Source organism: Peromyscus leucopus, chromosome 18 (genome assembly GCF_004664715.2).
Source record: "Peromyscus leucopus breed LL Stock chromosome 18, UCI_PerLeu_2.1, whole genome shotgun sequence".
Lineage (NCBI taxonomy): Eukaryota > Metazoa > Chordata > Mammalia > Rodentia > Cricetidae > Peromyscus > Peromyscus leucopus.
This window is the reverse complement of record NC_051078.1, coordinates 39,706,160-39,729,728: the sequence shown is the minus strand read 5'-3', so window position 1 is coordinate 39,729,728 and position 23,569 is coordinate 39,706,160. Positions and strand designations below refer to the sequence as shown.

The 23,569-nt window shown below is 42.0% G+C and overlaps 1 protein-coding gene across 3 annotated transcripts in view; it reads left to right on the top strand.

Annotated features, from left to right (window-relative positions):
• Nucleotides 1-20,130, top strand: part of Uhrf1bp1l (UHRF1 binding protein 1 like) — a 75,416-nt gene extending 55,286 nt beyond the window's left edge. For 2 of the 3 annotated variants that reach the window (XM_028857186.2, XM_028857188.2), the window contains 9 exons: nt 3,549-3,742; nt 5,673-7,162; nt 7,549-7,721; nt 9,473-9,630; nt 10,859-11,009; nt 12,087-12,340; nt 12,764-12,872; nt 16,848-17,041; nt 18,191-20,130. In XM_028857186.2, the coding sequence (XP_028713019.1) occupies nt 3,549-3,742; nt 5,673-7,162; nt 7,549-7,721; nt 9,473-9,630; nt 10,859-11,009; nt 12,087-12,340; nt 12,764-12,872; nt 16,848-17,041; nt 18,191-18,310 (2,843 nt within the window). In that variant the 3' untranslated portion in view covers nt 18,311-20,130. The remainder of the gene's footprint in view (nt 1-3,548; nt 3,743-5,672; nt 7,163-7,548; nt 7,722-9,472; nt 9,631-10,858; nt 11,010-12,086; nt 12,341-12,763; nt 12,873-16,847; nt 17,042-18,190) is intronic. The other variant, XM_028857187.2, reaches the window with a different exon arrangement.
• Nucleotides 20,131-23,569: the final 3,439 nt, after the last annotated feature.

Below are 23,569 nucleotides of genomic sequence, written 5' to 3'. Positions count from 1 at the left end.
GAAGATGGGGTTGAAACGTTTTCTCAGTGTCTTCTAATGAAACGGCACAACTGAACCCCAGGCATGGTCTACCCATTGCTTCCTTCCCACAGTACCGTACTGTTCCCCAGGGCCCGGGACAGTCATTTGTCTGTCCTTGTCTCATCTTGCTGGAACCCCTCAGTGATGGCTGTATTTAATTAAAACACATCATTCTGCAAGTAAGGTTTTTTTTTGGAGTTAAGACTAGTTTCCAGGTTATATGACTTCCTTCAAACATTTTTGAGACAGGATCTCACTGTGTAGCCTTGGTTGGCTGGCCTGGAAGTTGCTGTATTGACCAGGTTGGCCTCTGGTCTCTGCCTCCTAAGTGTTGGGGTTAAAGGTGTGTACCACTGTGCATCAGGCACACTGGACAAGGTCCTCTCACATGGACTCACTTTGCCTTAATTCCTCTTCAGGAGCTCTGGCTCCAGATAGTCACTGAGTTACCGAATCTAAAAACGTAAACAAAAGTTTGTAGGCATGGGGTGGGGTGTGCAGTTTGGCTCATAGAAATACAGTATTCTTGAACTTGTTTTTAACACATGTGCCTCTTTTTCATATTTGATTTGCATCCTGCCCCCTTCCTTTAAGATTATAGTCCAGTAAAGGATTCTGCTAGCTAAGTTGATACGTTTTTAGGGCTGAGGTATGACTTAGTTTAGAATGCTCACCCGGCATCTCTGATGCCTGCTTCTAGTTCCCAGCATCACCACAGCCTGAGACAAGCAGACGCCCACCAGAACAACAAATAAGAATAGGAATATCTCTGAGCTACCCGGTCATCTGGAGACCCTCTTGGAAATACCACATAGAGCCCTCTGCTGCTCAGTGTCCTTCCTTCTCTGTGCCCAGCTTGGGGGCTACATTTGCTCTCTAGTCTTCTCTAGGCTGCTGCCTTCACCATCTTTAACTAGAAATCCCCTCCCTCCCTCCCTCCCTCCCTCCCTCCCTCCCTCCCTCCCTCCCTGCCAGAGTGTGAAGCATTCTCCTCCGCACTCTACTTTCCTTTATTACTAAAGACAAACACCTTGGCATCACAACTGGTCTCTGAGAGGCTTGAATCACTTTTTTCATTTTGTATTTATCTCATGTATAGAAATTTTAATGGAATTGGACCATGCTTTATTTCTCTTATGTTCTTTGTCCTTAGCACAATGCATAAAATGTAGACCTTTGGTGAATCTTTTTTGCTTTTATGAATTGAGTGAAGAGATGAATACAAGTCCCCAAAGTCAAATGCAGATTATTGGTAGAATATTCATTCTTTCTTTTGGTTTCCTACATGTTGGGATTTCTTTTTCTTAATTTGATCTGAAATTCTGTGCATGCATTCTCTCTCTCCTAAAACATTTTTAAGACTGACTTTAATCTCAAAATTACATACCCATATACCTATTTTCTTGCTTTACTTTTTTTTTTTTTTTTTTTTTTTTTTAAAGACAGGGTCTCTGTATGTATTCCTGGCTGTCCTGGAGCTTGCTATATAGACCAGGCTGGCCTTGAACTCCTGCCTCTGCCTCCAGTGTTCAGATTAAAGGCATGTGCTACTGCACTGGTCACTTAAAACAAAGACTCTAAACAAAGTATTTATCATGTATATGGATATACAGAGAGGAAAGAGCACACCATTCCTGATTCTCCAGGATAGGAAGAGCATACCATTCCCGATTCTCTGGGATGTAGAGAGCACACCATTCCTGATTCTCCAGGATAGGAAGAGCATACCATTCCCGATTCTCTGGGATGTAGAGAGCACACCATTCCTGATTCTCCAGGATAGGAAGAGCATACCATTCCCGATTCTCTGGGATGGAGAGAGCACACCATTCCTGATTCTCCAGGATAGGAAGAGCATACCATTCCCGATTCTCTGGGATGGAGAGACCACACCATTCCTGCCTCTCCTTCTTAAGGTTTTACTTTTCAGAAACATAGTTTCTTGCCACCTGACATTTTTTTAACCATGTTTTCACCTTGTGGACCTAAATTCAGTTTCATGTACTTCAGGTTAGTGTTTAACTCATGGTGCCTTAACAACAGAAGGGAGCATTGTGGTGTGTTTCCTCTCCGACCACTTGAAAACATAATGCGCGTGTGCATAGTTGTTATATCCTTACAAAAGCCCAGCTCATGCTTACCTGCTAGGATTCCTTTACTTAATTGAGACATTTATATGCATAGGAAGTAGTTGTTTTAGATAAGTTTAGATCATTAAAATGAACTGTATGCCTGTGGAAGCTTTGTATTGTCTTTGGATATCATTAAGATGCCTTAGCCCAGATGCTATAGGAATTTTGCCATTGCTGACAGTGATGTGCACTGGGCATCCACCATCTCAGTGGAATTACTTATTCCATTCATACTCAGTTTTGTTACAGATCAGACTGATGAAGGGATGTCTGCTGTCTAGGTCCACATTTTACTTCCAGGCGTATATTCTGTTCTTACAGTTTGTCCTTGGACCAATAATCCCGCCTATCTACTTAATGTCACCTTCGTCATCTTCACAGCCCCGAGAACCATCTCACTGGCTGCTCCTTCTGTCTTTCAAGTTCTTCCAGTTACCGGGCTCCAGCTCCCGGCATGAACGAGTTAAGGGTGGTCCGGGCAGTTTCAGTCCGTCCTCAGCCTACACCATTGGTCTTAGGCCTGTGGGAGTACAGATGTGTCACTGTGGAAAGACATTCACCTCATCCCTGGAGTAAAGGCCTTTTTCTTTTGAACAACACAAATCTATATGTATCCAACTAAGAACACGAGTTGGTTCTGTAGGAGTTAGTACCAATAAATTGAAAGAATAGTTCAATTTGTTGTTGAACTATTAGTTATGGTTATCCTAACTATGAACCATTGTTATTAGAAACCACGGGGAGCCTCACTTGGTGTGTCACGTGTTACAGGGAAAATTGGGGTCCTCTGTCAGGATTCTTAGTTTTACAGAATAAAGACCTTGTCAAACTGTTCGGAAACCTGTAGCTTTTATGGTTAATATACTTGTGGTTTCAGAAGTGAAATTCCCTTTAATTATCAGCATTAGTTTAGTGTGTATTAACAGATTATTCGAGACACTTGAATTACTGCTCTGCCCAAAGCTCTGTTCTAGGCCTTTACTAAAGAGGAAGTGAGTTGCTCATGCTCCTTCCTCTTGGGCTTTTTGTCCAGCACATGGCTTTCCTAGCAGACTGGCTGTAGAGGACACAGAGGGCGATGCAGATAGTGAAGGATTTAAGACAGGACACACGGGCCGTGACTTTGACAGTGTTTTTAAAAGGTGATGTTTTTAGAAGTTTGCTTCTGTATGAATCTAGTAGTACTTCCTGTTTATACATTTAATTTTACATTAAAGTATATTTTTCAGTTAATGAAGCATTGAAAAACGTCTTATGTCTGTATTTGCTGTTAGCCACGTATCTAACTTCATATGTGATATTTATTAAGAAAGAAGGCAACTTGTTAAGAATATCTTCTCTCAGGAAATATAACCATCTGTTCATTAATGGTGCTTATCATTCTTTTCTCCACAGTTCCGTCTCCCAACCTGTATAGCCAGCTGAATGCTCTACAGTTTACTGTAGATGAAAGAAGCATTTTATGGTTAAACCAGTTTCTACTAGATTTAAAGCAGAGTCTTAATCAGTTCATGGCTGTGTACAAGTTGAATGACAATTCAAAGTCTGATGAGCACGTTGATATTCGAGTTGATGGCTTAATGCTAAAGGTATTGTATACAAGAGGCTTCGAAAACAAAGCTGTTTTTTCTTTGTATGTGTGTGTGTGTGTGTAAGAGGATTAGAGAGAGACAGACAGACAGACAGACAGGGTTTTACTCTGTAGTGCTGGTGTCCTGGAATTCACTATATAAACCAGACTGGCCTGGAACTCACATAGATCCATCTGCCTGCCTTTGCCTCCCAAGTGCTGGGATTAAAGGCATGTGCCATTACACCTAGCTGAGGGCAAAGCCATTTTTATAGAAATACAACTGACAGTGTTATAATTTCAGGATATAACACAGTGTTTAGATGTGAATTAACTTAACTATAATCTTCAATTTTTATGTTGAAATTTAAGATCGAATTTTGATTTTCAGTTATAGAAAATCTAAGGGACTGCTTTTCTTCCCATTTGTTTATTTATGATTTTAATTTTTCTCTAACTCTGTTTATCTTGAAGTAAGCTATAGCAGTAAAATGTAAATATTTCGTGGGTTGGCTCAGCAGGTAGAGTGCTGAGAGCCAAGCCTGATGACCTACCCGAGTTCAGTCCTCAGGTCCCACACCGTGGAAGGAAAACTGACTCCTGCAAGTTGTCTCCTGACCTCCACACACCTCTGTATATAAACACTAAATATAAACAAACAAACAAACAAATGTTACAAAAGAGCTCTTTAAAAATCTTTAGTTCTTTCCTCCCCTGCTACGGGGTTTATACATTGTTTTCTTCTAAAAAAGGTTAAATTTGCAACAAAGTTTTTAAATTGTATGAGTTGTGTTTGTTCATATTATTCCATTATTTATATCCAAAGTTAACAAAAAAGTGGCCTTTTAATTGTGAGTAAGTAGCTGCTAATCTGAGCTGTGTACATTCTTAGATTTTTAAAGGGAAAAGATTAAAATATAAAACAGATTAGTAAATGGAGTAAACCCTGGACATAACTGACAATTTATTGCAAGGTCTGTTGTTGATGTATTATATACTGTAACCTCTTTTTAAAAAAATTACACAAAAAATAGCCTACATTTCCTGGCATAAATAAAAAATCTTCTCAGTTTAGCATAAATTGAGATAGAACTGCATTTGAGATCAAACTAAATAACGATCATTGTAGTTTCTGGGTATAAACAGTACCCAGAAACCACTTTGAACTCTTTGATAGGAACATTCAAAGACTAGATTCAGTTCACTCTTGAGAATTATCTCAGTAAGTTTGACCATCATTTTAGCTTTGTTCTCTTGACAGAACAAAACTGCCTGTTTCTCCCTACTGCTGGGATTACAGGTGTGCTTGCACCCAGCCCAGACATCCAAGTCTGATGACATCCGTCTGTCTCATCTGTCATTTATCTGGTGCTGGGTTTACAGATGTGCGCTCTCTCACCCAGCCCAGACATCCGAGTCTGATGACATCTGTCTGTCTCATCTGTCATTTATCTTGTCATCTCCTAAAACACTTGGATTTAAAAATACTAACAATAATATCAGTATTGTTTTTCAGACTTAGTTTTTCCCAGTGTACTCATAAACACTTAGTAAGTTTTGAAAAATGCATCTATTTATTTACCTATTCACTTATGTACTGTGGTGCTGGATGTCAAATCTAAGGCCTTGTATATAATAGCATGCATTTTTATCAGTGAGCTACATCCTCCACACCTGGATTTTTCTGATTATTGCATGATTAAAAATACATAACCATGAGCATTGTTAACACACGTGATGTCTTGCAAGATGTGTGTCCTCTTCTTCAGTGGTGAATTCGTTAACCTAATTTATTAGAAGACTCGGCAGAGGGAGAAGTTGGGATTTATATCAGGAGAGGAAGGAAGTATTTTGGGGAAAGTATCATAAACAGAATTGCAAGACTTTGTTGTGTTTTATCAAGATGTTGGGATTTGTAAATTGAACTAGACGAACTGTTTCCCTTCCAGTTTGTCATCCCTTCTGAAGTGAAAGCAGGCTGCCATCAAGATCAGCCCCACACGGTGTCTATCCAGAGCTCGGAAATGACTGCCACCAACACCAGGCACTGCCCCCACTGCCGCCACTCGGATCTCGAGGCCTTGTTTCAAGACTTCAAAGACTGCGACTTCTTTAGCAAAACCTACACTAGATTCCCCAAATCCTGTGACAGTTTTAATCTTCTTCATCCCATCTTCCAGAGACATGCTCACGAACAAGATACCAAAATGCATGAAGTTTATAAAGGGAATATCATTCCCAAGTTGAATAAGAACACTCTGAAAACGTCTGCTGCCACCGATGTGTGGGCGGTGTACTTCTCCCAGTTTTGGATAGACTATGAAGGGATGAAAAGCGGAAAGGGGCGGCCAATAAGCTTCGTAGACTCCTTCCCTCTGTCTATCTGGATTTGCCAACCAACGAGATATGCCGAGTTACAGAAGGAGCTCCAGACTTGTGAGCAGGTGTCTCTTAATTCCTCACAAAGTGAATCCAGTGACCTGGCTGGCCGAATGAAGCGGAAGAAGCTCCTGAAGGAATACTACAGTACGGAGTCGGAGCCTCTGACAAACGGTGGTCCGAGACCCGCGTCTGAACCGTGTTTAAGGTTTCCCTCTTCGTCTTCAGATGCGGATGTCCACGTCCTGGTCCGTGTTCATAAACATGTCAGCATGCAGCTCAATCACTACCAGTATCTGCTGCTGCTCTTCATACACGAGTCGCTGGTTGTGCTTTCGGACACCCTGCGGAAGGACGTGGAGGCCGTGACCGGCAGCCCTGCCTCTCAGACCTCGGTCTGCATTGGGGTTCTGCTGAGGAGTGCGGAGCTGGCCCTGCTGCTGCACCCCGTGGACCACGCGAGCACGCTGCGCTCTCCTGCTTCTGAAGGTGTGAGCCCGCTGCTCCCCGACTACCTGCCCTCCGACAACGGGGGGTTTTTGTCTTCCAGGAGGAAACAAGGCGGTGGCGGTGTCCATCGAATCAGAAACGCTGCTCTGAATCACATGTCCGACAACAGGTCGATGAGTGTTGACCTTAGCCACGTCCCTCTAAAGGATCCTCTGCTCTTTAAGTCAGCCAGCGACACAAACCTGCAGACGGGCACGTCGTTTCTGGACTACATATCAGACAAACACTTAGGGAAGATCAGCGAGGATGAGAGCAGCGGCCTCGTCTACCAGCGGGCCTCAGGAGAAGTGACGTCAGAGGAGAGTCCCGGGAAGGACCGGGACCGCACGGACTCGGCCAGCGCCTTCAACCACAGAGGTGACTCCCTGAATGGCGGCGGGAGTCAGAGTGCACCTTCAAATGCTTCAGCTGGTAAAGGAAGTGAAACGATCGAGTCAATTTTCAGAGCCGAAGCGCTCCTTCCTGAAGGGGCTTCCCTCCCCGAGAACCTGGAGGACAGTAAAGAGGAGGTGCCCACAGCCAGAGCACTTAAGTCCCAGTCCTCTTTAAGGTAACGACACCGTTGGGATGTAGATGGTTTTAGTTTTGTTGTCCTTCCTTTGGCTTATTTATTCCTTCTGTTTGGGACCAGGGAACCTCGTGACAAGATGTGCCTTTGGTAGAATTAAACGAGTCTATTTTCCTAATGGGGGAAGCCTTTGAGCTTCTACGTTTTGGTGGTATTTTCGGATGCTGTGTGATACGCTAGCTTTACTACAAGTTGTCTTCCTTGATGGCCTGGCATGGCGAGGAGGCCATTGCCCCGTTCGCCTTTGCCTCCCAGTGCTGGGACTAGAGGGGGCACTGGCTCTCCCACAGCTCGATCTTGAGAGTATTTTCAGGTGAACTTCTTTCCTACACCTGCAGTAATTTCCTCTTAATTTTGTTTGCTAACAGTGTGAAAGCTAAGGAACGTTGCCCAGCCCCCCCAGCTCCACTCTCAGTTTCTTCCAAGACCATGAAAAGGAGTGCCTCCCAGGTCTCCCTGGACACCGTCTCACTGGACAGCATGATGCTGGAAGAGCAGCTGGAGAGCGACGGAAGCGATAGCCATGTGTTGTTGGGCAAAGGTAATCAGCGAGGAACGCTCTGACAAGAAGTGCTACTTAGTACTTACCGTTACACCAGTGATTGATAATTACGTCAGGCGGACAGACAGAACGACGTAGTTTCTGTCCGTCCAGCCCTGTATTCCTAGAGTGTGTCACCTCCTGGTGGCTGTTCAGTGAGTCTCCCACATCTTCCTTTGCTCATTTGCAGGTTGGTTTTGTTTTTTTTTTCCCCATTCCATAAGCAGATTACTCCCCCAAATATAAATCTGATCATATTATTTTCCAGTTTGATCTCAGGAACTTCTCATTGCTTCAAGGCTGTGAAATTTAGACTCCTTAGTTCTTTCTGAAACTGTTCTTTATGATTTGAGCCCAGTTTAGTTTTCCTACATCTGTTTCCTTTTTCTTTCCTTCCATTTACCTGCCGGTTGGAGTGTGGGGGGCAGGGTAGCACACGTTTTCCATGGCCTGCGTGTCGAGGTCAGAGGGCAGCTTGCAGAAGTTGTCCCTCTCCTCCACCATGTGGATTCCAGGGACAAACTCCCGTTGTCAGGCTAGGCCATCTTGCTGACCTGTGCCTGGAAAGCTGTTTCACATTTTGTACAGTTTAGCAAAACTTTCCATCGTAGAATCCTTAATCCCTGGACTGTGAGGAAGACTCTGAAATGCTCTATTAACATCATATACCACAGTTACCATCACAAACACCTTCTGTGGTGCCGCGGCAGGCGGACAACCTGCCGAGCATTCCACACTGACCACCAGCAGGGGGGAGACAAGGTAGTTACATAGTGAGCACAGTGCTGAGTCGGGGCTGGTAGGAGTGTGTCTTTGCCGTCTGTCATCCCGCTTTGGTGACAGTTCTCTATGTACTGTACAGTACTGGTCTGTGACAGACACAGAAATGATCTGTTACCGTAGAGAGCCGGAGGTGCACGGGAGCACAACACTGAAACATTCAGGCGGCTGGAAAGTCACGGCGAGCCGTCCCGGAAGTCAGAGAGGCACCCCGACTGAGGCGGTGCAGGGTGGGGAGGTGGGGACGGGGAGTGACAGCACTTCCCGTTACAGCGGCGGTGTGCCTCAGCAGCAGGAGTCTGCCTCTCTGTCTCATTCTTACTATCATTGTCGTCGTCGTCATCGTCGTCGTCGTCGTTTTCCCACATTTAGGGCTGGGGTATCTTGTCTTAGCTGGGGTTTCTACTGCTGTGATGAAACGCTGTGACCACAAAGCAAGCTGGGGAGGGAAGGGTTTTTTAGGCTCACACTTCAGCATTGCTGTTCATCACTGAAGGAAGTCAAGACAGGAACTCAAACAGGGCAGGAACCTGGAGGCAGGAGCTGATGCAGAGGCCATGGAGGGTGCTGCTCACTGGCTTGCTCCCCATGGCTTGCTGAGCCAGCTTTATTATCAAAACCAGGACCACCAACCCAAGGATGGCCCCAGCCACAATGGGCTGGGCCTTCCCCATCAATCACTAATTAAGAAAATGCTCACAGCCCTATCTTAGAGGCATTTTCTTAGTTGAGGTTTCTTTCTCTCAGATGGCTATGGGTGTGTCAATTTGATATCAATCTAGCCTGCGCAGTATCTCTGATGTTTGATTGTTATACTAAGAGACCATAATTTGACCTAATTTGCTTAGTGCTATTTAAACAAAGCTTTGCTTGAAAGAGGTAAAGGGGGTAGTCCATTTTTGATAAATATAAACATTGCTGGAACATATATAGAGATTCTAATTTATTAATTTACTTTTGTATTATTTCAGCAATTAAAAGGAACTCAAATACAAATGGCCAGAGCCCGGCAGAGAGTGTGAACACCAGTGTAAACATGCAGAGTGGTGGGGAAGCCTCTCCAGACGCCATCAGTACCAACTCAGAGGGCGCTCCGGAGAGCCGCGATGATCTGGTAATCATCCCCGAGGTCTGGGATGTGCTTCATCTAGATGCATGCACATTGTAGGACCTTATGCAGTAATTGCTTCAATGTCTGTCCTTCATCTAGATGCATGCACATCATAAGGACCTTATACAGTGATTGCGTCAATGTTTGTACTTCATCTAGATGCATGCACATCGTAGGGCCTCATACAGTGATTGCATCAGCATCTGTCCTTCATCTTGGTGCATGCACATCTGTAGGACTTTATACAGTGATTGCATCAGTGTCTGTCCTTCATCTTGATGCATGCACATGTAGGACCTCATACAGTGATTGCATCAGCGTCTGTCCTTCATCTTGATGCATGCACATCGGGTAGGACTTTATACAGTGATTGCATCAATGCTAATGAGTCACTTTGCTGCCTCTACTCTTGAAAGTTCTTTCCGCTTAATCAACTGGCTGTTCCTGTGCTTCACTGTCTAAGTTTGTTTTGTTTGTACTGAAGAAGGGTGGGGAGCGGGTCTGTTCTTCATTTTTTCCATCTTCTGTCTCACTTATATTTTGGTGGATATTTTAGTTCCCTTTGAGTATACTTTCTAAGTTGGATGGCACAGATGGCAGTCAGTCAGTCTTTACAATGCAGGTCCTTCTCCAGAGGAAATAGGTTGCTAGTTTCTTTTAGCTGTTCTGACACAGTGAAATATTATGAAAGGATTTAGACATACCCTACTTTCAGTGAACATCCATTCATGAGTGGAAATGTCACCTTATTATTCTTTGTAACTAAAATACTTTCTCTTTACTGATTGAAAACAAAAGCAGCTAGGGTTTTCCTACCAAGATTGAACATCCTTTGTCCAAAATTCTTGGGTACAGAAGTAGTCAAATTTTTGCATTTTAGAACTTTTTACAAGTAAGTATGAGATATCTTGTGTATAGAACCCAATTCTAAACCCAAAGTTGGTTATGTCTCATAGATTCCTGATACACATAGCCTATAGGTAATTTTATACAGTTTTTGATAGTCTTGTGAAACAGCGTAATGGTGTGGAATTTTCTGTGTGGCCTCGCATTATCACTGGAAAGTAGTGACTTCTGATTTTGAATGGAGACGCTCAAGCTATAGAACACAAACACTAGGCTTTTTGGGCCGCGAGGGCACTTTGATTGATAAGTCAGAATCGTATTTGTAGAGGTTAATAGTTGTTTCGTTTATTATTCTTAATTTTCTTTGGTGTACTAACAGCATTTATACAATCATTGATAGATGTCAGTTGTGGTGTTTAAAATCACTGGCATTAACGGGGAGATTGACATCCGAGGAGAAGACACCGAAATCTGTCTTCAAGTGAACCAGGTGACGCCGAGTCAGTTAGGCAACATCAGTCTGCGGCATTACCTTGGAAATCGTCCAATTGGTAAGGGGTTTCTTTAAGCCACTTTCCACACAAAATGCTTAATATGTTTTAAATTTATCTTATGTTCTATGCATGGCTCATTAATAGTCCTGTCTTTATTGTGACTCAGCTCAAGGAAAACCGTATTAAATAAAATGCCAGAGTGAAATTTTTCTTTGCTATGTGTATAGAATTCTGTATGATACGTAATGTATAGAAATTAATACTGGCTTGCATAGTATCAGAAAGTACGCTGTCACTTCTATCCTGGGAGGTAGGGGTAAACAGACCTTTTTTTTTTGAGATTTTTTAAAATTTTTATTATGTATAGTGTTTTGCCTGCATGTTGGCCTGAACACCAGAAGAGGGTGCCAGATCTCATTACAGATGGTTGTGAGCCACCATGTGGTTGCTGGGAATTGAACATAGATCCTCTGAAGGAGCAGCCAGTGCTCTTAACCGCTGAGCCATCTCCCCAGATGTTCTATAAAACTTATATTGAAGTTTTAAAATTTGTTCTTAGATGTTGGTGTTTATCTTGGTAAACCAACTCAAATTCTTTCTTGGAACAAAGTCAAGCCATACATAAATGTAATTATCCATGAGTTACATATATTCTTTACTATGATTTGACTTTTAAGTGTCCTTCAGGAATGTTTCGATAACATCTTATCTGTGTAGTTTAACATTGTTTAAGGCCCGGATTAGTGAAGAAGGTGCAGAGCCTAGAGTCACTTGAAGTGCCCTGGCCGCTTTGCCGCGGTCATCTTACTCCAGAGACAACGCTGCGTGCTCACACAGGGGTTGGTCTGAAGAGCACATCCTTTCAGAGTGGATCATGAATTTTCCCTGTCATGAGAAAGTAGACAATGTAGAAAAGCTGCCAGTATTGTATTTGGAAATTACCTAGAAAAAGTGAAATTATGATGCTTATATCTTATTTATATTTTAGAATCATGTAAATTAATAAATATTAAAGCTGCTTCATACATTCCTTTAATATGTAGTTTCCTTGATATTTTTACTGTAATCTTAATGGCATATAATGTTCTTTTGAGTAGTGTTACAAAGTAACAGTTTTTTATGTTTGCTTCATAGGTTCTGACCACAATGCTATAATTCACCCCAAATCCTCTCCTGAGATTTCGCTGAGGTTTCAAAGTGGGCCTGGTGCTGTAATACACTCACTGCTGGCAGAAAAAAATGGGTTTCTCCAGTGCCACATAGAGAACTTCAGTACCGAGTTCCTGACCTCTTCTCTGTTGAATATCCAACACTTTTTGGAGGATGACACTGTCGCCGCTGTGATGCCAATGAAGATACAAGTTTCCAACACCAAGATAAATTTAAAAGTACGCGAAGAGCTAAGTTCCTGGTCTCAGAAATGTCTGCATTACCTTCTCTGGACTTTGATTCATGTCTGAAATCATGCCTTCTCTAAATGATGTCCTCTGGTAGAATTTATGAAAACGAATGAGCAATTTTCTTGATATATAAACTAAAATTATATAGTTATAAACTTATAACTCACTAAAAGTAGAATGAACTAAAGTCCTGTTTATTTCGGTTGACTATTTTAATTATTTTTTTCCTTTGAGACAGGATCTCATTATGTAGCTCTGGCTGTCCTGGAACTCACTCTGTAGACCAGACTGGGCTCAAACTTACAGAGAGATCTGCCTGCCTCTGCCTCCCGAGGGTTGGGATTAAAGACGTGCACCACCTATTCTAATATTTTAATAAGAACACGCCAATATTTTGTCGGTTACCTCTAGGACGACAGTCCCCGGAGCAGCACAGTGTCCCTGCAGCCCAGCCCTGTGACTCTGCATATTGATCACCTTGTGGTGGAGAGGAATGATGACGGCTCTTTCCACATCAGAGGTACAGAGAGTGACGTCACTGAGTCATCTACGTGCTGATGCTTACGTCACTCATTGTGAGGATTGGCAGTAGTGATGACCGAGGAACGCTTTTGGCACATTAGTCTACGATATTTATATATAAACCCTGGAAATAACTCATCAGTAGTTAGCTTGATACCTGTTCTGCAGATGAGTCTTGAATGAAAATAAGAAAGGCTTTTGTGGTTTTGTGTGACCCTGCTCCCATCTGTGTGTGTGTGTGTGTGTGTGTGTGTGTGTGTGTGTGTGTGTGTGTGTGCACATTCGTCTATCTTATTTGAGACCGAGTCTCTCTGTCCCTCACCACTCTACTCCGGGCTAGCTGGCCTGCAAGCCAGGAACTTTCTCTTCTCTGCCTTCCATTTCCCCATAGGAACACCTGGGTTACACAATTGTTTAGCTGTTAAGAAAAATGAAAGTATGAAATAGGCAGGTAAATGGATGGAGCTAGAAACATACATCCTGTGCGAGGTCCCCGAGACCCAGACAGACCAACATTGCCTGTTTCTTTTATATATGGATGCTGCTTTGTGCTTTAGACATGAGTGTTTGATTTAGAATACCCACAGAGGTTGCATAGCCAGGAAGGGACCAGGGGAAGGAGGGCTTCTTCGAGGCTATAGAGGAATAAAGGGAGAAGTGGGATGGGAGGATTAATAGGACTAAAGGCCTTTGGAAAGCCATGTGACCTATGACTGTAGAAGCTTTCACATACATATAATTTAAATATAGTCATCATATAATGAGGAAGACAATACCCCAACTAGACATAATGTGCTACCAAATAAAACCCCCAGAATGGGTTACATCTTGAGTTGTTAGCCAGTGGGGTTCCACAGTCTTCCTTAAACATTATAGCATGTTGCCAGTATAGCGTAACCAACTTGGTTACTCTCCACTTTGTGAAGGTTAGGTCTGTTGCTGAAGACACCGCATATTTGTGGCATAGAATATGGAGGATTGGAGCTGGTCCTCAACTGGAAGCTTCACTCACTCCTACTAGCTAGCTAGCATCCATAGTGCTGGGCAGTGCTGGACACACTAGTGGGGAGAAGAGTAGGCATCCATCCCACCTTATGAGCTACAGTAATAACTTGGTTGTGAGATATGCCCACTCTTGCAGTAGTAGCATGCATATTATAATAGTAACCAACCAGTTTTTAATTGGATTTAAAGCCGGTTCCATGAGATTGAGCTTATACCTCATACTGTTAAATGAGGCCAAGAACTTTAGACAAGGTAGGTCATGGGCCCTAGGTGAAAACCTGTTCAAGTTCTAGAGGATTTAATGTCCTCTTCTGGTTTCTACGACACACAAATGCACAGATGCACATGCAAAACTCAAATATATAAAACAAAATAAACACATCTTGAGAACTTAACTAGATGGGAAGCATAGCCATATTTAATTCAAATGAAGTCTAGTTTTCCTGTTCCCTTTTGGATTTCCTTGGAATCTATCACCAAGCCCAAAGACATACCCTTATGCCTTCCTTTAAGAGTTTTATAGACTTAGTTCTTAAATGTAGCTCTTTAACTCAACATGGTAAGTTGGAGTTGGTGGTATTTGGTATATTGGGGACCACAGACACGATTTCCTTCTGGGTTCTCAGCCATATTGCAATTCCATGCATCCTTAGGGCCGCTTTACTCTGTCTTGGTTACTAGGTGGTCTTAGAGGAAGTGTTGACATGGAAAATGGAAGTCATCCATTACTGTTGTATTTTTTCAGTATCATTTGACTCCGGATTCTCTTGTAGTTCCATGAGTTTTAGAAACAGCTTAATAATTTCCACAAAGAAGCAAGCTCAGATTCTGATAGATACTGCCTTAAAGCTATAAGTCTGTTGGAAAATATTGCCATCTTAACAATATTAAGTCTTCAGTATGTGGACCTGGGAATGCTTTCTGTCTGTTTTGATCATCTTTAATCTCTGCAACAATGATATAAATTTCCAGAGTTATAGGGGTTTTTGTTTTGAGAGATGGTCTTCCTTTGCAGCCCAGGCCAGCCTGGGACTTGGCATCTTTCCCCTGCCTCTCTAGGGTTGGGGCTATAGACAGACACAGCTGCATGTGGCCCAGAGGATATGTTACAGTTTTTCTAAATTTAAGTATTCTTTTCTCTGAAAGTATTTTTGGGTGGTTTTGGGAGTTGAACACAGGGCTCATGCCAATATTGAAGACATTTTAAATGGAATTATTTTTTCCTTTTTTTGAGACAGGATTTCTTTGTTTAAAAGTCCTGGCTGTCCTGGACCTCAGGCTGAGACCAGGCTGGCCTTTAACTCACAGAGATCCGTCTGCCTCTGCCTCCCGAGTGCTGGGATTAAAGGTGTATGCCACCATGCCCAGCTTGGAATTATTTTCTTAATTTCATTTTAAGATTATTCTGTATAGTGGTACATAAATATAGTTCATTTTTGCACTACTGTTTTTTAATTCTATAACCTTGCTGAACAGAATTATTAGTTCTAATTGTTTAGTTTTTTATTTAGATTTGTTTATTTTTACGTATACCAGTTTTTTTGTTTGCATGCATATCTGCACACCAGAAGAGATCATCAGATCCTATAGACGGTTGTGAGCTGCCATGTGGCTTGCTGGGAATTGAACTCAGGACCTCTGGAAGAGCAGCTAGCACTCTTAACCTCTGAGACATCTCTCCAACCCTCCAATTGTCTAATTTTTTAGGCAATTTCTTATGCTTTTTGTGTGTACAAGATCCTATTACCTGTAAGTGTCTTGCTCCTCCCTTTCAGTTTGAATTTCTTAATTTCCTTACCTGCCCAGTTGTGATGGCTAGGAACCTCCAGGGCAGTAATGTAACATGGTTTCTAATTGGTCTTAATAATAAAAACCCAGAGTCAGATACCAGGGTAAATGCTGAAAGATCAGTGAAGTAAAGGAGTCAGCCACTAGAGACTTCTTACCTCTACGGAATCCTCAGAACGAAGAGGGCTGAGCTCCTGTTTCCTCCTGCTTTATATTACTGACTCCACTTCCCTAGTGCTGGGATTAAAAGTGTGGGCTTCCACTGCCTGGTTTTGTTTCTCTTTTAGACTGGTTCAGTCTTGTGTAGCCCAGGGTGGCCTTGAACTCCTGATCTTCCTGCTTCCTCCTCCCAAGTGCTGGGATTAAAGGTGTGAACCACTACTGCCTGGCCTCTATGGTTAACTAGTGGCTAGTTCTACACTATGATCTCCAGGCAAGCTTTATTTGTTAGAGCACAAACAAAATATCACCATACAGTATTGAGGTTGTAAGAAAACACATCCTTGTCGTGTTTCTGATTTGGACAAAGGAAAAGTACCACCAAGTATACAGCTGTGGGGTGTCTATCTCTATCACAATGAGGAAATTCCCTTCTGTTCCCAAGGTTTAGGATTTTTCAAGTGCCTTTTTTCATTTTTGGTTTTTTTCACTACATAGCCTTGACTGTCCTTGAATTCACATCTTGACCAGGCTGCCCCGGTCTGCCTCCCAAGTGCTGGATTAAGGACATGTGCCACCATGCCAGCCCTCAGGAGCCTTTTCTACAGGCTCTGAAGCGATCGCATAGCCCTTATAACTCTGTACATGTATAGAATTATTTGATTTTTTTTTAACGTAAGGCAATCTTGCATTCCTTACTACTTGCCCAGGGTCTCCTCATATTTTCACATGTGGGGTATTCACTTTACCAATATTTTGTACAGGTTGTTTATGTCTCTGTCACAAGCATCTTGATCTTATTTTTTTTAGTTTCTTGGCATGTTGTTATTGTCTTGAGATCTTTTGAAAGAGTGAGATTTTTATTTTACTGTGTTTTTTCTTCCCCTATTTTTCTACCACATACCACGGTCCTCATACTAACAGCTATATTCTCATTTTAAAATTAGGCTTCATAATAGAACTTTAAAGATTTGTCAAATGACCTGGAATTGTTATCTTAGCATTTTATTTGTTTGATCAGATTCTCACATGTTTAACACTGGAGCTGATTTCCAAGACAATGCCAACAGTGATTCAGTGGTGCTGACCAGTGGGAAGTGTGATGTGCGGAAGCAACACAGTATCACCCAGGCCACTCAGACAAGCCCCGAGGTCCTTTGGCCTTCTCAGTCCGTCAGCTGTCCTGAATGCGCTTTTGACTTTACAAGGAAACAGGTAATAGGAAATTCTAGCACATGACAGTTACTAAAATACTAATAGTTAAAACACCGTTGATGCATTTAAATAAAGCATATTGATGACTTGCTGTGTGTGAGCATTAGATGCTAGGGTTATTGATGCTGAGCAAGGGAAGAAAACATCCCGTTTACTCCTCCTTCTTGAAGTACTGTCAGTGTTTTTGTCCTTCCAGAATCGTAACTTAGTTTTCAAGTGTGTATACTGTATTTCGCTTAGCCTTGTATAGCATGTTTCTTATATTATTACATTTGCTTCAAGCTTATTTCAGTGGCTGGATGTGGATGTATTATCATTTCTGAGCCTTCTGTTTGACATTTCTTGACATCCAAGTTGCTTCTGATTGTCTGCAATTATAAATCACAGCACTGTTCTGCAGAGCTCTAATTCTGTGCAGGAGGAGGAGGGCATTGATCTATTCAAGGGTTCCCTAGATGGCAGAAGTGACTGTGTAGAAACTGACCTGTAATTGATCTCTGTAAATACCGACCATCCTTAGTGTTCATTGCATCCTCATACGCTGTGGCGCTGCAAGGGCAGAGTACTTGAAGACTCAGAAAGTTTTGACCACTGAAAGAAAATGCCTACTGGGTTATTGGGAACGTGAGTCTGGAGATGAGGAGAGACTCGCTCTGGGCCAGGATGTCTCTTGTCTGTGAGCCATTGAACCTATGGATAGAAAAGGCCGTCTAAGAGAGGGAAAGTGACCGACTGTGAAATCTAATAGACCGTGGAAACTCAGGGTTCTTCCTGAGATGGAAAGAGGAATATGGGGGAAGGTGTAAAGTTGAAGGAGCTGGCAGAGAAGCCAGAGGACAGAGGCTTAGAAGGGAGAAAGGAGGTCACTGTGACTGAAGACACAGAGGCCCAAGGATGTTACGGCCAAACTAAATCACTGTTACATTTGAAATTGAGAAGTTAATTAGTATTTTGAATTACTGGGTCAAAATTTAGGAACACTTTTAATTGCATAGTAAGTGCTTTCAAATAGCTCCTGGAAGCAATTTTCAGCCCAAGGGGACTTGCTCACCAGCACTGGGTGGTTTACCATCCCAAGTGATGCCACATAAAATAGTTACATTCCTGGAAGCGATGACAGCCGCTTGTTTTCCGATTGTGTCGTTTCAGCTCCTGGAGGAGAACGAGTCTCTTAAGCAGCAGCTGGCTCAAGCGAAAACGGCGCTCGCGGAGGCGCACTCGGCCCGAGACGCCCTTCTCCATCAAATGAAGAGGATGGCCCTTGAGTAGCTCGAGTGGCCACGAGAACTCGGACTGCAGCTCTGGAGTCGGACGGTTGTGTTTAAAACCCGGATGTAACCAGTGAGGGGGAGATTCTCCTTTCCATGAAAATAAAGCGAAACAGTACGGTGGAGTGATGAGTGTTCCAAAGCCGTGAGAAACTCGGGTGCGGGGGTCGGTCAGTCAGCTGCTGGACGGTCCAGCCGAGGCAGCAGCTCACACTGTCACACTGTAAAACCGTGACGAGATGCCAGGTCCTGATTTCACTGTCTCCTTAGAAACATTTGAAAAAGAAAAACGAGACCTGTTGTGCTCATACAGATTGCTGCATTTATTTCACTGTTAATAATTTACTCTTATTTACAAAAAAATCAGATGCTTTTAGGGCTAATGTAAAAGAAGGCTTACATTTTAAATGTTATTAAAATTATGTGCTTAAATTCTATATTTAATTGCTGTAAAAAGTCCAATCAGATTAATAAATTATATAATTACTGAGTTTACAAACTGAAAACTATTGACCCTACTGAGTTTATAAAGTAACTTGAAAATGTGAAAAGAAAGGCACCTTAAATGATGGGGAGGTTTGCATAAGGTACAAATGTAAAAATAAAAAGCACAAATATTATAGTATGTGGGCAAGTGACTTAAAAGCATTACTTGTACATTCCATTAAATGTTTATCATTAGAAGTAAAAAAAACAATTTTTCTTGCTATATTTGGCAGTATTTGTAACTATAAAAATTTCAATTAATACTATTTTAATATTTCTTTATCTGTCCTCTTTAAGGAGAATGTTTTCAGAGAATTTTTTTCACACACATAAAACAATTTCCTACCATTCCTGTAGTATCATATTACACACGTGTTTGCTCATATGAAAATATAAAGCTAGTTTTGATTAAATTTCTGTGATGTGTGTCTCTGTGTGTTTACATGTGTGCACACACACATACAAACTCACAGTGTTCTATAAGAGTAATTGGTAAATTTTGAATTCTATTTTCTGGGGGTTAAGGTTGAAAACAACATGAGAGAATCTTAATTATGAATTATGAAATAAAAGTACATGAGTATTTTAAGAAACAGGTTTTTGAAGACAATATATTTCTGATAAAGTAAGTGGTGTTTATTTTAAGTCTCACATCCCTAAATGTAAATATATCTAAGATAGGCCACGATACAGCTGGACTGTTCTTTCTTAAAGGTACTTGGGAACCCCGGCCCTTGCTCTGACATTTGTGGTGCTTTGCTGTGGGCATGACTTACAGCCATCCCTGGATCTGAGGACTTGGCAGAAACTGCATACTCTCTTACATTTCGTGTCAGAGTGATTTCAATTTTATTATGAGCATTATTTACCTCTCACCTTCCCCATATCATCCTTTTCAGTTGAAGTCATTTAAAAATATGGGCACTGTTTGGGAGCCAACATACAGCTAAGAACAAATTAAATTGTTACTATCTTACCTCAGAGTATTTACAACATCATGTGAAACTATGTTACTCTAAACTGTATGTAGCCTTAGATTAAGTGCAAAGATCTAATTAGAGCTTTGGAATGTATAGCCTGCTAACCTTTGATTTCTAGGTATGTATTCAGCAAAAACAGACTCACACAGGAGGATGGATGGGACATGAACTTCTGAGCTGACACTGTTTCTCAGGATTGACCTATTCTATATAAATATACATTTTTTCTATGGTACAATGTTATGTTGTTTAATGTTACTGACACTGAATGTTTTCCTTATTCCTTTAAAATGTATTTGGCCTTCCCAAGAAATCATATAAACAACAGAGATGATAATATCCTGAGCATTCCAAATGCTTTGTCCGGTTGTTTTTTTATTTATAGAAAGTACTTTTTTGTAGTGGTTTAGGATTCAGGAAATATCTCCGATGTTTCTACCGCAGATGTGGCAGGTCAGCAGGACTGAGCTGCTGGAAATGTGAGGGAAAAAAACCTCTGATGCTCAGAGTTAAGTTGACTGAAGCACAATTAGTAATGTGGTCTTGATTTAAAGCGAGCTAGTATGTATTTTTATTTTACATAATCTTTCATTTGCAGACTTTGCCAAGGCAGGGGGTAAAGGGATGAATCACCTTCTTACCTGTTTTTCTTTATATATACAATAATAATTATTATTATTTTTATTTTTTGGTTTTTTGAGACAGGGTTTCTCTGTGTAGCCCTGGCTGTCCTGGAGCTCGCTCTGTAGACCACACTGTCCTCAGACTCACAGAGATCCACCTGCCTCTGCCTCCTGAGTGTTGGGATCAAAGGTGTGTGCCACCACCCCTAGCTCAGGGATTATATTTTTAAACTTTTTTTTTTGGTGGGCTAATGTCATAGAGCTTTTCCTCCTTTTTTTTTTTTCCTAGTAATTTTACAACATCTGATTTTTTTTGTTTAAGTATTTAATCTATTTTGAGTTGATGTTTGAATTTAGTGTAAGATGATGGTGTGATTTCATTCTTCTGCATCTATTTTTCTCAGCACAATTTATTAAAGTGGCTATCTTTTCTTCATTGTATTCTTGGTGTTTTGAACAAACATGAGTTGGTTATAAATTCATAGGCTTATTTCTGGGCTTCCTATTTGTTTCATTCATATTTGAATTTGTGTCTCTTCTTTTGCCAGTACCTCACTGTGTGTGTGTGTGTGTGTGTGTGTGTGTGTGTGTGTGTGTGTGTGCTTTTTTCACTTAACATGCCAAGAACATTTTGTTGTGTATTATATTTATTCTTTTCTCATATCTTAGAAATTCAAAATACTAACATTTGATATTAGTTGTTGGAGAGTAGAATTGTTAGCATGAAACTTACATTTTATCTAATAATACTCTATTAACTTAGTTTATTTTTATTCTTTGAGAATCCCATGCATGCATACAATGGATTTAATCATATTCATTCCCCACTCCTCTGTCTAATTCCCCCCATATCTACCCCTGTATTATTACTTTTCTATTAATGTGATGAAACACCATGGGGCAAGGCACCAGATAGAAAGAAGGGTTTATTTGGGCTCAGGCTTCCGGAAGGTTCGAATCCATGATGACGGAGCAGGGGCCTCAGGCAGGCAGCAGGCGCGGTGGCTGGAATAGCTGACAGTTCGGTGTGAACTCTAAGCGGGAAGCTGAGAGAGCCAACTACAGATAGTGCTTGGCCCTGAAACCTCCACGCTTGCCCCTGGTGACATACTTCCCCCTGCAAGGCCACACTGCCTAAACCTAGCCAAACAGCACCCCTTATCCACATGTGTGAGCCAGTGGGCATGCTCACTCAGACTAGCACACTACCCAAGGATGTGCTTCAGTGTTATGTTCAACCCTGGTCCAGACATCGCCGTCACCTAGATCTCGTACCAAGACACGTTGTTTCCGCACTCCATCACCAAGTCTGCGTTTCACCTGGTCCGTCTGCTTGCTCTCCCAAGCACTGAGCTGCCATCACCAACTTCATTCTGCATTGCTCCAGTTGTCTCCTCACTGCCTGTGCTACAGTCATTGGGATTCTCCTCGGACTCTTGATCTTGACTCTAAACAGAGCCCCCTCTGCCATTGATAATGCTTTTATTAAATCTTTGATAATTGAATACAAGGCACTCTGATAATACTCATCCCCTCCTCAACCCCTCCCAGCGCTCTTCCCACCTCCCTGCCCACACAGCTTTATGTCGTCTGCCCATCAAATCCAGTTTGTGTTGGCCAACTCCTCCTGGACGGTAGGACCTGTCCTGGAGTGTGGTCATCACACCGAGGTCACACCAGTGAACAACACTGACCTTCCCATGAGCAGTCAACTGACAGTGGCTTCTCAGCTTGGGGTGGTGGTCTTCATTGCCTCTTCCTTCTTGCTCGAACTCTGTCTCACTAGTGCGTGCTCTCACAACCACTGTGAGTTCGTATGGGTATCGTATTGGGAGGGATCACTAACAGTACAAGCCTTTTGAAAAAGCCATACGGAAACCGACTGGTATGGGAGCCTCCTAAAAAGTATACTTATCCTCACGAAGAGTTTAAATGGAGTTACCTTATGATAGGGAATAAAACCCAACTAGACACTGCATGCTGACTTTTAGGCAATTTTAATCAAAGTTGTTCTAGTCCCTAGAATAAAAACCCTTAGTAGCTTACTATTATAGTTCAACAATAAGTCTTTGACCTCGTGTGAAAGTACTGCCATCCAATGTTAATTCTGAGCATTCAAAAGGTTAAGCTGTACACATAGCACTTAAAACACACCTAAAGTAGAGGCCAGCTATTATTCTCATTACCACTTAGCCCCGTTTTTTTTTTTTTTTTTTTTTAAACCGTGTTTTATTTTGTCTTCCTGTCCTTGTCCTGATCTAAGCATCTGGAAGGAAAACTACATGCTTTGTGCACACATTTCAGAGGTTTGAAACACGTCGCTTCTCATTGCGTAGCTCATTCCTGTTGCTCTCAGATCTTAGCCTGTCCCCATCTCTTAAGGGAAACATCCCCTGATTTCTTTAAGACCAGCTGATGGACCTTCTCACCTGACCACACCTCTCCTGCGCTATGCCTTTGTAACTTTAGATGTATCTGATTAGTGTCTGATCTACTCGATTGTAAACTCCACGAGGACAGGAGGTTTATGTCATTGTCGTTATTAAACTGCATTTCTTGGGCCTAATACAGTACTGGACATAGGTGCTTAGTCAATTTATGGAAAGACTAAAATAAGATATTGAAGAGTTGTTTTTTTTTTTCTTCAGGTATTAGATTTTTCCTTAGTTGGATTTAAGAGAGATGGAGATGGAGCATGGGCAGAGACTAGAAGTTGGGGTGGGGACTCTGTGTGTCCACAGTGGGGAAAATGTAAAGTAGCAATGTGGGAATCCGGGCCCTACTGTTCGCAGAATTTGGAACATCTGAACTTCTAGTTGATGTCAAGGTGGAAAGTAAGCACACCACCATGATACTGCTACTCAGTGTCATCTGGCTTTTGTTGTGACATATGCTGGTATGGCTGTTGAGATCTGCCAAACCCATTTGCTGAACAGAGTGGAAAGAGTCCAAGTGAGCAGCGTCTGAAATGCTTTCTCTTGGGAGAGTGATGGGTACTCCGAATTTCAGTTGTGCCTAATTCGTTCAAACACACAAATAATCCTGTTTTAACTTGTACCCAGAGGCGCTATGATGTGTGTGTGTCTGTCTGTCTCTGCATGCATGTGTGTATTGCACACGTGTGTTCATGTGTGTGGACGCTGCAGGTTGATGTGGGCTGTCCTCTCAGAT